Here is a 13760-nt window from a genome sequence, read left to right as displayed (position 1 = left end):
AACGAAAACATTTTAACACTTGGGAAGCCCATGGTAAAAGCAGCGAACCACAGCTGAAGTGACTTCGCTATGTAGTAGCATTGACAGTGCCCAACTGGTACGCCCCTCCAGGAATGAATCGTCTGCCGTTAAGACTAACTCCAAGGCACACAAGGTTGGAAAAAGGCCATTCATATGGGACTTAGACTGGGGCGTCGTACCCCCTCACCCTATTCTGTTTTTAATTCGCCTTTTTAATTAGCACAGTAGTACGCCTTTTATCAAGCAAAGCAGTTTAAAATTACTGTTTTCTGTACTCTCTCCTTTTACTGTAAAGATTTTAATTAATTGTACAGTTAATAAAAATTCAAATTCAGACTGCAGGAAGTTAGTGTTTTTTTAGCTTGATAATGGCTATTTTTCTGTAACCTTTGATTTACAGTTGGCATCTTAAAGTAACCCAGTAGACAACACTAAATGTGATGGAAATCCCTGATTCAACAATTATATTGCTCTCCATTACTGCCAAGGAAAGTGCATTAGGCACACAAGTCTTACATGATGTGGATCTCAGCACTTACCATTGATGTATCAGCCACAACATATAATTCAACATACTTCTTGGCTTTAAGAAATGCCTCTCTCTAAGGAAAAAAATACAATACATAATTAGAAGCCATCTTCCATGAAAAGCAACACAAACTAAACTGATGCCCACAGGCGGTACTGATTTTACAAAATGAAGAACCTGGCAACTGGAATGCATTTCTGTTACATGTAGGTACTTCAGCAATGACTGGCACAAGAACAATCACAGATCGCAGATGTACCTAGCACTGTCCTGTTTCTAAACCAGATTTGTTTGCACCTGTGTCTTAATGTCAAAATGCAAATTACATTTGCCTTTACTTCCGATTATGAATTAGAATTAGTGATCCATTAGCATAGCCATAGTTATATATGGGGAAATTATTTTTTACCAACTGTTTTTATTTGCATTTTGTGCACAAACAAACCAAATGACACCATTACAAACAGGCAGGGTACAACCCACTAAACAGGGTTAAGCTGATATCAGTTATTGATGAGGGAAGAACAGGAGGGTCGTCTTCCATGGGCAAAGGAGCTTCCTCATGATATGTCTGTGATCGCAGGAGCAACCACCAGCCTGGCATCCAGCCTGACCTGTTATTCAGTATCCAAGTCTTGCAGCGGAGATGTCTGTGAATAAGCAAATCCTACACTATAATATTCCTCCACACATAGGTAAAACTGGCAAATCCCGAGCCTGGACTATATCCCTTTGTGTGACCACTAGACCCAGTGAGCAAAACAAGAGCTCTCAGTGCAATTCAATGTCCACAGGGATTCCAAGAGAACAAATTGGGCATTACATGGGATATCTGCCTCCACAATGCCCACAGTTCTTTCAGTATAATCTTCCAGTATCCCTGAATCTCCATGCTCTCCCACAGCACGTGGAAAAAGGACTTTTTTTGAACCTCAGTACCTCAAACAGTCAAATGTGGCTGCTTTCTCCATCTTGTGAATTTTAAACCTGGCAATATAGATCCTATGATGGATTTTAAAGTTGAAGCAGACCAAATCTTGCTCTAATGGCAACCTCTCGGGTGTATTAGGGCTACCTCCCATTCCACGTCTTCCATATATCCTACATCTTGATCCCATTGTCATCGGAGGCTCCAAAGTGTGTCAGGGATATTAGTGATGATCACTTTGTATATGGTGGAGACTGTACCCTCCCCATCTAATTCCCAATAAGTAACTCACAAAAGGGGATGAGCCAGGTAGGTCAGACTAGTCAATAGCCTCGGCGCGCAAGACATGTGTTGTAATTCTGAAATGGATCACTCCACCAAGCGTCTCTTGTAACTTTGAAAATGAACAATCCCCTCAGGCTATGTGAAATATTATCCACTTAGAGTCATTCATTCAATTGTTAAATCTTTATTCAATCCATTTACAAACAGATCATAAAAACACAATTTCATTAAAATGGGCCATAATAAAAACACATTTTATAAAAACCAAAAAGGTTTTAAAAGAAGAAGGCATTAAACTTTTGGGTGCCTCATTAAAACCATAATAACATATACAATCTTGAGTCATCGATACAGAAATTCAAAGGGGCAAGCTCCTCTTAGACTAATTTATGAAATTGTGAGTTGCTTGTGGTTCTGAATCTCAATGGGAATTCCAGAAGACAGTAGGTATTTTCTCCAGTGTCAGTATATTTAGCAACCTATAGCAAATTAGTTCTTCAACAGCCGTAAAAGGAGTGCAAGGGGTTTACTGTCAGGCACAGGAGGCTTGGTGTATTGCAACCTAGAAAATTAGGGATAGCATATCCAGTAATTCCAATGATTTATTTCAGTTTCCAGGACTTTAGTATCTTGTTGCAGTTCCAGAAAATGTCTGAAATACTCCTCCATTCCATATTTCCACACCCAGAACCCTGCCCTTCTCTGTGTGTCTTTTTTAGGCTTTAACAAATATTGTACTGAAGAAATGTATAGGTTTTGCTAATGTTAAGCGAGGGAAGGGGCATCATGACTTCCTCAAGCCTTTGCTAAGTATGGGTGAAATTTGCGAATTTGCGGTACCCAAATTTGTGCGAACTTGCAGATTTTTTTATTATTGCGTGTTCCCAGGCTTTTTTTTCACCACGGCTACCGCGAAGTTACCCATGCGGTCGTACATGGGAGACCCCTCATCTGGTTGGAACTTTAAGTACTGGTGGGGATGATGATGATTAACTTAACATATAGCTCTTGTTCGTAGAAGGGAAGCTTCTGTCTGTAATGAGAAAAATGGTGCGTGTTAAAATGCAAGCATTCATCAGTTGTGCCAAAAAGTGTAACTTCTTATCATGGCTAAGCATAAAAAAAACACCCTCCCCTTCCGAAAGGGCAATCTTTAGTTTAGACTGGAGTCACAAATAATTAAATGTGTTTATGTAGTAAGTAACATGTTTTTTAATTCCTAGACAAAATAGGGAGTGGTGTATGGCATCTAAAAATTTCACCTGTATTTTCTAGGCGTAAAACCATCGGCACAGCCAACGACCAGTGCCGGGGCCAGCGCTGAGGCGGTCACTCCAGGGGCGGATGTGGTGCCAGCAGGAACTGCTGTGTGGGATGCCACGGTGGTGGCGGGCAGGGGTAAGCTTAAGCTATTATATTCCTTCCTTATTGAGATTGCAGAGTAGGCTCGCTGCAGGGGTGTATATGTTGTACAGTAAAAGTAAGTACACTTTACTGTTAAGAAGACTTACAAATGTAGACCAAAGTTTTTGTCAACCAGGTAGAACTTAGAACTGAAGACAGTCACCCTTGACTTCGCAATAGCAATAGCATTAGCGGCAGGAGTTGACGAGTAACCAATGGCCTCCTCTAAATTTGACTTCAACTCAGCTGTGAAAGTTATATTGAGAAGCCAAGTCAGATCAGAGATGAACTTGATGGATGGGATGAACGAAAAGGGAAAGAAGGGTGTAAGGAAGGACGAGCGAGTTGAATTAATGACTGGCAAAGAATGATATGTGTTTTTGAATGCAGGCACAGTTGGCTGGGAATCTGATCCATGGCCGGTTGAAGGCTGAAGCAAGGATGGGTGGAAGGAGAAAGAAAAGAGGACTGCCTTAGTGGGTGAAACAGAAAATGTATGTGCCCGTAATATATCCTTTGGTGCAAATTCAAATGCAAGTCAAGCACGGATGTATGGCTGGCGGCTTTCAAAAAACAAATAAAAAGGGTTTTTTTGGTCAGAAAAAGTAAGGGTTGTCCATTAAGAAGAATGATTGACATTTACTTTGAATGGATGGATGCCTGGATGGTATCTTCCTCATAGATTGCATAGGTGTATGTAGATTAGACAGAGTAGAAGGTCACTGGATGAAGACTAACAGGTACATGCATCATTGGTGCCATTTGCGATTCCTTAATTGCGAAAATTAAGGAATCGCAGTTAAGGAATCACAAACGGCAATGCATCAAAAAATCGCAAAAGTTTTAGCGATTTCTTAATTTTCCTTATTTGCGATTCCTTAATTGCGAATCGGAAATAAGGAAACGCTTTACATTGATTCCTCTGGGCCTGCAGGGACAGTACGGATTTCATCGATACAATTGAGGGTATCACTTGGCAGGATGACTTTTGGCTAGTGACAGTTGATGTGGTGTCTCTATATACATGTATAAAGCATGAGGACGGCATTAATGCATGTAAACACTTTTTTAGAGACAGATCGGTTATTGTTTATGAACAAACAAATATGCTCATTGAAATGTTAACCATATACCTCAACAACAATTTTTTCCTCTTTGACGACAAGTGATACAAGCAAGTGGTTGGTACCGCCATGGGAAGTTGCTTTGAGCCGAGCTTCGCATGCATGCTAATGGGATGGTGGGAAGAACAAATTGTGTGGAATGATGTGAATGAACACATGACGAGACACATTGTTTTGTGGACCCACTACATCGACAATGTTTTTATGATTTGGGGAGGTAGCAAGATTGAATTGGATCAGTTCCTCACGGGACTTAGCTCTAACAGAGTTAATCTACGCTTTACACACAAAAGTAACAAAAGGTAAATGGATTTTCTAGATGTGTGTGTGTGAAAGTGGAAGATGGTAATCTGTCAACCTCTCTACATAGGAAAGCAACAGCGGGGAACAGTCTCCTCCATGCCAGTAGCCACCACCCGCCCAAACTTAAATAGAGCATCCCCTATGGGGAACTAATAAGAGCAAAACGCAACTGTAACACTGAGACTAGCTATGAAAATGAGAGAAAGACCATGACCCACAGATTCAGGAAGAGAGGCTATCCCAATAGAATCTTAAGTGCAGCCACTAAAAGAGCAGAATCCCGAGATAGGGCTTCCCTATTAGTGAAAATACCGGGACCCAAAGTAGGAGGGAGTGAGATTCGGTTGATAACAGAGTACAATGTTGAATCTGATAGGGTCTGAGAGACTTTGAGAAAACACTGGCATATTGTTAAAAATGACCCAGTAATAGGAGCTACAGTGAGCAAAGTACCCCTGGTCACATACAGGAAATCCATATCCTTAAAACACATGCTAGTTAACAGCTACATGAGTGGCAGTAAACAACAGAGTTGGATACAACAACAAAAAGGTTTTTTCAAGTGAGGCAGATGTAAATATTGTAGCTCTAGTAAGAACAGAAAAACATACCCTCTGCCTACGGGCAAGACAGGTAACATATCCAGATTTATCAACTGTAACTCTGACTACTGTGTGTACGCCATTGTTTGTCCCTGCAGTAAGATGAACATAGGTAGCACGATTTTCCCTGTGAAAAAGAGGATCCTTGACCATATTAGGGTGATCAAGAATAGTGATCCGAATTGCTCTACTGAGAAACATTGGTTGAAACATCACAATAAGAATGCTAACAGCTTATCTTTCATTGGTGTTGACAGGGTGGGGAACCGTGAGAAACAACTGCGAGTGCTGGAGTCTCTGTACATCTTGCTCCTCAACACCAAGAACCCCTTCAGCCTGAATGAGGACAAGGAACTTTCGGTCCATATTGGATGAGTACAACTTAGATATATGGACTTTGCTCTGCCTTTTACAAGTGATACCTGATTTCTCTGTACATACTGTGTGGCAGGGAGGGCCCTCCAATGCTACACAGTGTTAGCAGGTTAAAAAACTTTCACATAAGGCTTATACCTGCTAGGGTCCTCTGACCTTCTGTGTCTGGGTAGTGCCCCTCTAGTTTCTGTCATGAATACTTTACCCCCTCAGCCCGCGCCACGTAACCTCTTTTTCATTAACTTGACTTACCTTGCGCAATCTTTTAAATACTTTCCTTTTTTCATTTTTTACACATTGTTTGTTCACCCCCACCCACCCTACACGACGGGCACTTGCCGTCACCACCTTTCCCCTCCTTCCCTCCCCATGCTAGAGCACTGTCTGTTTTATTGGGTATAGGATACATCAAAATTTCCTTTTTTCCTTTTTGTAAATAGTGTATATTTTCTAACCATTCCTTCTGTGTACAACCGCACGTTGTATTATGATAAGATATGGCCACTTGGCCTTCATTGAACATGAACAAGACAGCCACATTGAGTGTCTCAAATTAGGACAAAAATTGATTTGGATGGGATGAATGCACTGCTCCTGTTTTATTTTTTATTTTCTCTCAGTTCCTTAATTTAGTTGGTGCTCTCGAAGGTAATGCCGAGGGTCCAACGGCATTCAGTATACTGTCAAAGTTGTGGGTCTAAAGGTACTCTAGAACCATCCCTTCATAGGCACTCAGAACATTGTCTCCATATCATAAGAAGACTTCCACACTGTAATTCAATTCATTCATTGATCATTTATTTGTAATCATTAGATGCGGTTCATATCATTTTCCTTTTTCATTTAAATGATTGTTGGCATTTTTATCATCATGTCAAACATTGTCATCTCGGTGTATCCAATGCATTTCGGGCATGCAAATATGCCCTTCATCAGCGACAACGACACTGTCAGAAATAATAACTATGGTCAGAAATAAGCTCAATGTTGTGATATGCATAAACAGTCACATTGTGGTGAAAAACGCAATTTAAAAAGGTTTAGGTGAGGTAAGTGAATACATGGTAAAACGTGACGGCCTAAACTGCATGCAATGTGTCTAAACGATAAATATGGGTGATAAGGGTTTGTACGGACTCACATGTCTGGGATTTCCAATGGTGAGGAAACCTGTAAAAAGATCAAATAAAAGAACAAGGTTCTAGCATCTGTGCACCATGTCCGTATCTAGTCTAAAGTTCGCGCTGCCAGAGACAAACGTCTCTGTAACTAACCTTCTGTTCAGTGGGAATGCCGGTTCCACGTGGGTCCTCTCGTAGGTACGAGCTGGTACATGGATCAGCCGTGTGTTTGTTGTTTTAACAGAAAGTTCCGGTCATGTGACGAATGACACGTCACACTCATAGAAGAAAGACTATGAAACGAAGTTTCACCGGTGATCGCGTGCAAACTGAATGTGCACGTTAATATGGTGTTCTGGCCAGAACAAAATATATCACTTAATTAACAGTGATGTTTGTGGAAAATAACGCGGATTTTCTAAAAAAATATATAGATTACCTCAAAAAGAATATCGAGAAAAGGTCGGGATTCGAACTAAGGAGGTTCGCATTGGTGTTGTGGGGATTAGGGTTATGAGCCATAGGTAAAGTTAATGGGAATGAAGGTAATATGTGAGTGTAAGTGTCTGTTGGATATGTGAACAGCACACAGTATACACAAGATACAGTCTAATATGAGCAATTGATATAATTTTATAGGTAACATGCAAATTCACTTCTGTCATTTAACCCCATTGGTTTCTGGGTAGACAATTTGTGTATCCAATAGTTCTCTCTCATCAATAGGTATTTGTTGTTGTTTCTCCCTTCGATTTTCTGAACTGTTTCCAGGATTATGAATTTAATTTGTGAGACGTTATGACTTTCTTCTGTGAAATGCAGCGATAATGCTGATTTGGTATTCTTTAATCGTATGTTGGATCTGTGTTCCGTTAATCGCACTTTGATGCGTCTCTCGGTTTTCCCCACGTAAATCTTACCGCAAGGGCATCTGATTCCATAAATCAAATTGCTTGATTCGCAGGTCGCATTCACTCTCAATTTTATTGGGTAACCTTTGGAGGGATGGCTGATTATGTTGCCTCGAATCACACTATTACAATTCCCACAGTTTAAACAGGGTTTTGTTCCTGTGAATGATGTGCTATCCAGAGCTTTCTGTTGTAGAATTTCTCCTAAGTTCTTAGCTCTTGTAAATGCAAAAATCGGAGGTTCCTTAAAGGATTGGTTAAAATCAGGTTCCATATTGAGAATTGTCCAATGTTTCATTATCGCCTGTTTGTATTTCTTGCTCGCAGTGGAGTATTTGGATACTACAACTGTTCTTGTCTGTTCTGGTTTGGTTTTGCTGGTTAATAACTGTTTTCTTCCAATTTGGTCTATCCTCGTTTTGGATTCGTCTAGTAGAGCTTGTGGATAACCTCTGGATGTGAATTTATTTGCCATTTCATCAAGTCTGATGTTAAGTGTGTTTTTGTCTGAAGTGATTCGTTTGACTCTAGCCATCTGTGAGAATGGTAGGTTTTTGATTAGGTTAGGTTGATGAAAACTTGAATATAACAACATGTTATTTCGGTCTGTTGGTTTGACATATAAGTCGGTCACAAATCCCTCGGTTGTTATGGTTACCTTAACATCTAGAAAATTAACAGACGTATCTGACATGACCCATGTAAGTTGTATTCTTTGGTCATGCTCGTTGAATTTAGTTAATTGCATCTGTAGTTTCTCTTGTGTGTTTGTCCATACGATGAAGTAGTCGTCAATGTATCTAATCAGTAGTTTCAGATTTTTTGTCCATTCATTGTTGGAGAATATGTGTCGGTTTTCATACCACTGCATGAAAATGTTTGCATACACAGGGGCTGCTGAATTGCCCATAGCCATGCCTGACAATTGTTGATACCATGATTCTTCAACTTTAAAATAGCTATGGTATAAAGTAAAATACATCAGTTCCATCAAGAAGGTTTGAAAATCATGATCTAATTCTGAATTCAAAAGAGCCGCTTCCATCGCTTCGATGCCCATGTCATGGGGGATACTAGTATATAAGCTGCAAACGTCAGCTGTACATAGTATTACTTTTTGTGTTGGATCCAATTGAAGTTGTTCAAGAATTTGTAAGAATTGAGATGTGTCTTTGACATACGTACGCATGGATTGTACTATAGGTTGAAAATACCGGTCAATGAGTTGACCAACTGGTTCATGCAAGCTTCCTCTCGTAGATACAATTGGTCGCATTGGTGGGTCATTGATGTTTTTGTGTATTTTAGGTTGCATTCTCAGTGTTGGACTTTTTGGATCAGTAGTAAGTAAAAAGTTTTTTGTTCTTTCTAGGATGATGCCCTGTTGTAATGAACCTTCAATGATGTTTTTTAGTGTTTTTGCGTATTCCGATGTAGGATTTCTATCCAACTTACAATATGTCTTATCGTCTGAAATATGTTCTTTGACCTTTCGATTGTACATTTCTGTGTTCATGATGACGATGGCGCCACCTTTGTCCGCTTTAGTGTATGTTACTTTGTCATTTCTGGCCAATTTATGTAAGGTATCAAGATCCTTTTGTGTGATGTTTCTGTTTTTCGGTTTTACATGTTTGATTTTCTTTATATCTTGTTTTACTAGATTCTCAAATAGATCCAGCGTCTTATGACTGGTTGGAGCTTGGAAGGTACTGTGTGGTCTTAACCCTACTAGTTGATCTTTTTCTTGTGGTGGTCTCTCCGGTAATGTATTGTCAAAGAAATGTCGCAACTTGAGTTTTCGCATTAGTTTAAAAAAACTAACTTCAAGTTCCAAATTGTCAGATGTAGTGGTCGGTATGAATGATGTTCCTTTTTGTAGTAAGCCCAATTCATAAGGGTTAAAGTGATGATCACTAATGTTGATGACTAGGTGTTTTGTGGTTGGTTCTTTTTGGTTTTCTTCTCCTTCTCCTTCTCTTTGGAGGTCATGGTTGTACTTCTTGTGTTCGGTGGATCCCTTTCTTTGTCCTTTGCCGGACCCTCTCCTGGGTCTCCTTTTTGTGCTTGGCCTTGGTCTAAAAAAGGACTAGTTTCAGTAACTTTGCTGGTAGTCGGTTCTTCTGCAGTCGGTTTATCATGGGTGGCAGGTGTGGGTTGTGCCTTGCGTGCTCTTTGACTCGTGTCACTGTCTGATGAGGACGTTTCGGTATTAGAATTGTATGGACGACTTCTACGTTTTTGCGCATATACTTCTGCCCACGTATATACTTCTCCTAGACGATAATCTAGAGTATCTCTTCTAAATTTGCGAATTTTTCGCTCGTTTATCTCTTTATGATGTCGATCTATTTGGCTCTTAATATCATTTAGGGTAGTTGTTAGTTCGTCCTCTGACATCATTTTGGATAGTTCAGTTTTTGTTTCCTCAATTTCTGCAGTGAGTTCCTCTAAGATAGTGGATAATTCTTGAATTATTAAGAGAATTAGGTCCAAGGAACATTTGTTAAGGATTTCGTACCAGCGGTCCTGAAACTTTTTAGAGTGTTTACATAGGGACGGTTTGAGTGCAATTCTGAGTCCACGTGGTATGCGTAAGTTCCGATGGTATCTGATGAGGGTGCTGGCATGTAATTGTTGGTTAGTTCTCCTTTTGGATAAGTATAGTAATTGTCCCTCGGCATTACCTTCGAGAGCACCAACTAAATTAAGGAACTGAGAGAAAAGAAAAAATAAAACAGGAGCAGTGCATTCATCCCATCCAAATCAATTTATGTGCTTACAGTGTCCCGTGGATGAATAGCACGCAATCAAGTAAATCAATTTCAACTTTCATGATGAGCAACTATGAAGAGATTTCAAAAAGTACTGAAGCCAGAGCCTCAACCTTTGCATTTGAATCCAAAGATGCAGATCAAATTTACTCTTTAATCAGGGAAGAACTCACCCAGGAAACCACAGGACGGTCGAAAGAGCAAAATATCAGACAATTACTATACTTATCCAGAAGGAGAACTAACCAACAATTACATGCCAGCACCCTCATCAGATACCATCGGAACTTACGCATACCACGTGGACTCAGAATTGCACTCAAACCGTCCCTATGTAAACACTCTAAAAAGTTTCAGGACCGCTGGTACGAAATCCTTAACAAATGTTCCTTGGACCTAATTCTCTTAATAATTCAAGAATTATCCACTATCTTAGAGGAACTCACTGCAGAAATTGAGGAAACAAAAACTGAACTATCCAAAATGATGTCAGAGGACGAACTAACAACTACCCTAAATGATATTAAGAGCCAAATAGATCGACATCATAAAGAGATAAACGAGCGAAAAATTCGCAAATTTAGAAGAGATACTCTAGATTATCGTCTAGGAGAAGTATATACGTGGGCAGAAGTATATGCGCAAAAACGTAGAAGTCGTCCATACAATTCTAATACCGAAACGTCCTCATCAGACAGTGACACGAGTCAAAGAGCACGCAAGGCACAACCCACACCTGCCACCCATGATAAACCGACTGCAGAAGAACCGACTACCAGCAAAGTTACTGAAACTAGTCCTTTTTTAGACCAAGGCCAAGCACAAAAAGGAGACCCAGGAGAGGGTCCGGCAAAGGACAAAGAAAGGGATCCACCGAACACAAGAAGTACAACCATGACCTCCAAAGAGAAGGAGAAGGAGAAGAAAACCAAAAAGAACCAACCACAAAACACCTAGTCATCAACATTAGTGATCATCACTTTAACCCTTATGAATTGGGCTTACTACAAAAAGGAACATCATTCATACCGACCACTACATCTGACAATTTGGAACTTGAAGTTAGTTTTTTTAAACTAATGCGAAAACTCAAGTTGCGACATTTCTTTGACAATACATTACCGGAGAGACCACCACAAGAAAAAGATCAACTAGTAGGGTTAAGACCACACAGTACCTTCCAAGCTCCAACCAGTCATAAGACGCTGGATCTATTTGAGAATCTAGTAAAACAAGATATAAAGAAAATCAAACATGTAAAACCGAAAAACAGAAACATCACACAAAAGGATCTTGATACCTTACATAAATTGGCCAGAAATGACAAAGTAACATACACTAAAGCGGACAAAGGTGGCGCCATCGTCATCATGAACACAGAAATGTACAATCGAAAGGTCAAAGAACATATTTCAGACGATAAGACATATTGTAAGTTGGATAGAAATCCTACATCGGAATACGCAAAAACACTAAAAAACATCATTGAAGGTTCATTACAACAGGGCATCATCCTAGAAAGAACAAAAAACTTTTTACTTACTACTGATCCAAAAAGTCCAACACTGAGAATGCAACCTAAAATACACAAAAACATCAATGACCCACCAATGCGACCAATTGTATCTACGAGAGGAAGCTTGCATGAACCAGTTGGTCAACTCATTGACCGGTATTTTCAACCTATAGTACAATCCATGCGTACGTATGTCAAAGACACATCTCAATTCTTACAAATTCTTGAACAACTTCAATTGGATCCAACACAAAAACTAATACTATGTACAGCTGACGTTTGCAGCTTATATACTAGTATCCCCCATGACATGGGCATCGAAGCGATGGAAGCGGCTCTTTTGAATTCAGAATTAGATCATGATTTTCAAACCTTCTTGATGGAACTGATGTATTTTACTTTATACCATAGCTATTTTAAAGTTGAAGAATCATGGTATCAACAATTGTCAGGCATGGCTATGGGCAATTCAGCAGCCCCTGTGTATGCGAACATTTTCATGCAGTGGTATGAAAACCGACACATATTCTCCAACAATGAATGGACAAAAAATCTGAAACTACTGATTAGATACATTGACGACTACTTCATCGTATGGACAAACACACAAGAGAAACTACAGATGCAATTAACTAAATTCAACGAGCATGACCAAAGAATACAACTTACATGGGTCATGTCAGATACGTCTGTTAATTTTCTAGATGTTAAGGTAACCATAACAACCGAGGGATTTGTGACCGACTTATATGTCAAACCAACAGACCGAAATAACATGTTGTTATATTCAAGTTTTCATCAACCTAACCTAATCAAAAACCTACCATTCTCACAGATGACTAGAGTCAAACGAATCACTTCAGACAAAAACACACTTAACATCAGACTTGATGAAATGGCAAATAAATTCACATCCAGAGGTTATCCACAAGCTCTACTAGACGAATCCAAAAAGAGGATAGACCAAATTGGAAGAAAACAGTTATTAACCAGCAAAACCAAACCAGAACAGACAAGAACAGTTGTAGTATCCAAATACTCCACTGCGAGCAAGAAATACAAACAGGCGATAATGAAACATTGGACAATTCTCAATATGGAACCTGATTTTAACCAATCCTTTAAGGAACCTCCGATTTTTGCATTTACAAGAGCTAAGAACTTAGGAGAAATTCTACAACAGAAAGCTCTGGATAGCACATCATTCACAGGAACAAAACCCTGTTTAAACTGTGGGAATTGTAATAGTGTGATTCGAGGCAACATAATCAGCCATCCCTCCAAAGGTTACCCAATAAAATTGAGAGTGAATGCGACCTGCGAATCAAGCAATTTGATTTATGGAATCAGATGCCCTTGCGGTAAGATTTACGTGGGGAAAACCGAGAGACGCATCAAAGTGCGATTAACGGAACACAGATCCAACATACGATTAAAGAATACCAAATCAGCATTATCGCTGCATTTCACAGAAGAAAGTCATAACGTCTCACAAATTAAATTCATAATCCTGGAAACAGTTCAGAAAATCGAAGGGAGAAACAACAACAAATACCTATTGATGAGAGAGAACTATTGGATACACAAATTGTCTACCCAGAAACCAATGGGGTTAAATGACAGAAGTGAATTTGCATGTTACCTATAAAATTATATCAATTGCTCATATTAGACTGTATCTTGTGTATACTGTGTGCTGTTCACATATCCAACAGACACTTACACTCACATATTACCTTCATTCCCATTAACTTTACCTATGGCTCATAACCCTAATCCCCACAACACCAATGCGAACCTCCTTGGTTCGAATCCCGACCTTTTCTCGATATTCTTTTTGAGGTAATCTATATATTTTTTTAGAAAA

The 13760-nt window shown here is 39.5% G+C and overlaps 1 protein-coding gene across 1 annotated transcript in view; it reads right to left on the bottom strand.

The window, feature by feature from the left end:
- The window catches only part of LOC147683102 (disintegrin and metalloproteinase domain-containing protein 28-like), a 3314421-nt gene that overhangs the window by 2842144 nt on the left and 458517 nt on the right, over positions 1–13760 (bottom strand). Inside the window, exon 3 of the mRNA XM_086942499.1 lies at positions 561–623. Within this exon, the coding sequence (XP_086798625.1) occupies positions 561–623 (63 nt within the window). The remainder of the gene's footprint in view (positions 1–560; positions 624–13760) is intronic.

This window comes from Lissotriton vulgaris, chromosome 11 (assembly GCF_964263255.1).
Source record: "Lissotriton vulgaris chromosome 11, aLisVul1.2, whole genome shotgun sequence".
Lineage (NCBI taxonomy): Eukaryota > Metazoa > Chordata > Amphibia > Caudata > Salamandridae > Lissotriton > Lissotriton vulgaris.
This window is presented reverse-complemented; position numbering and strand designations above follow the sequence as displayed.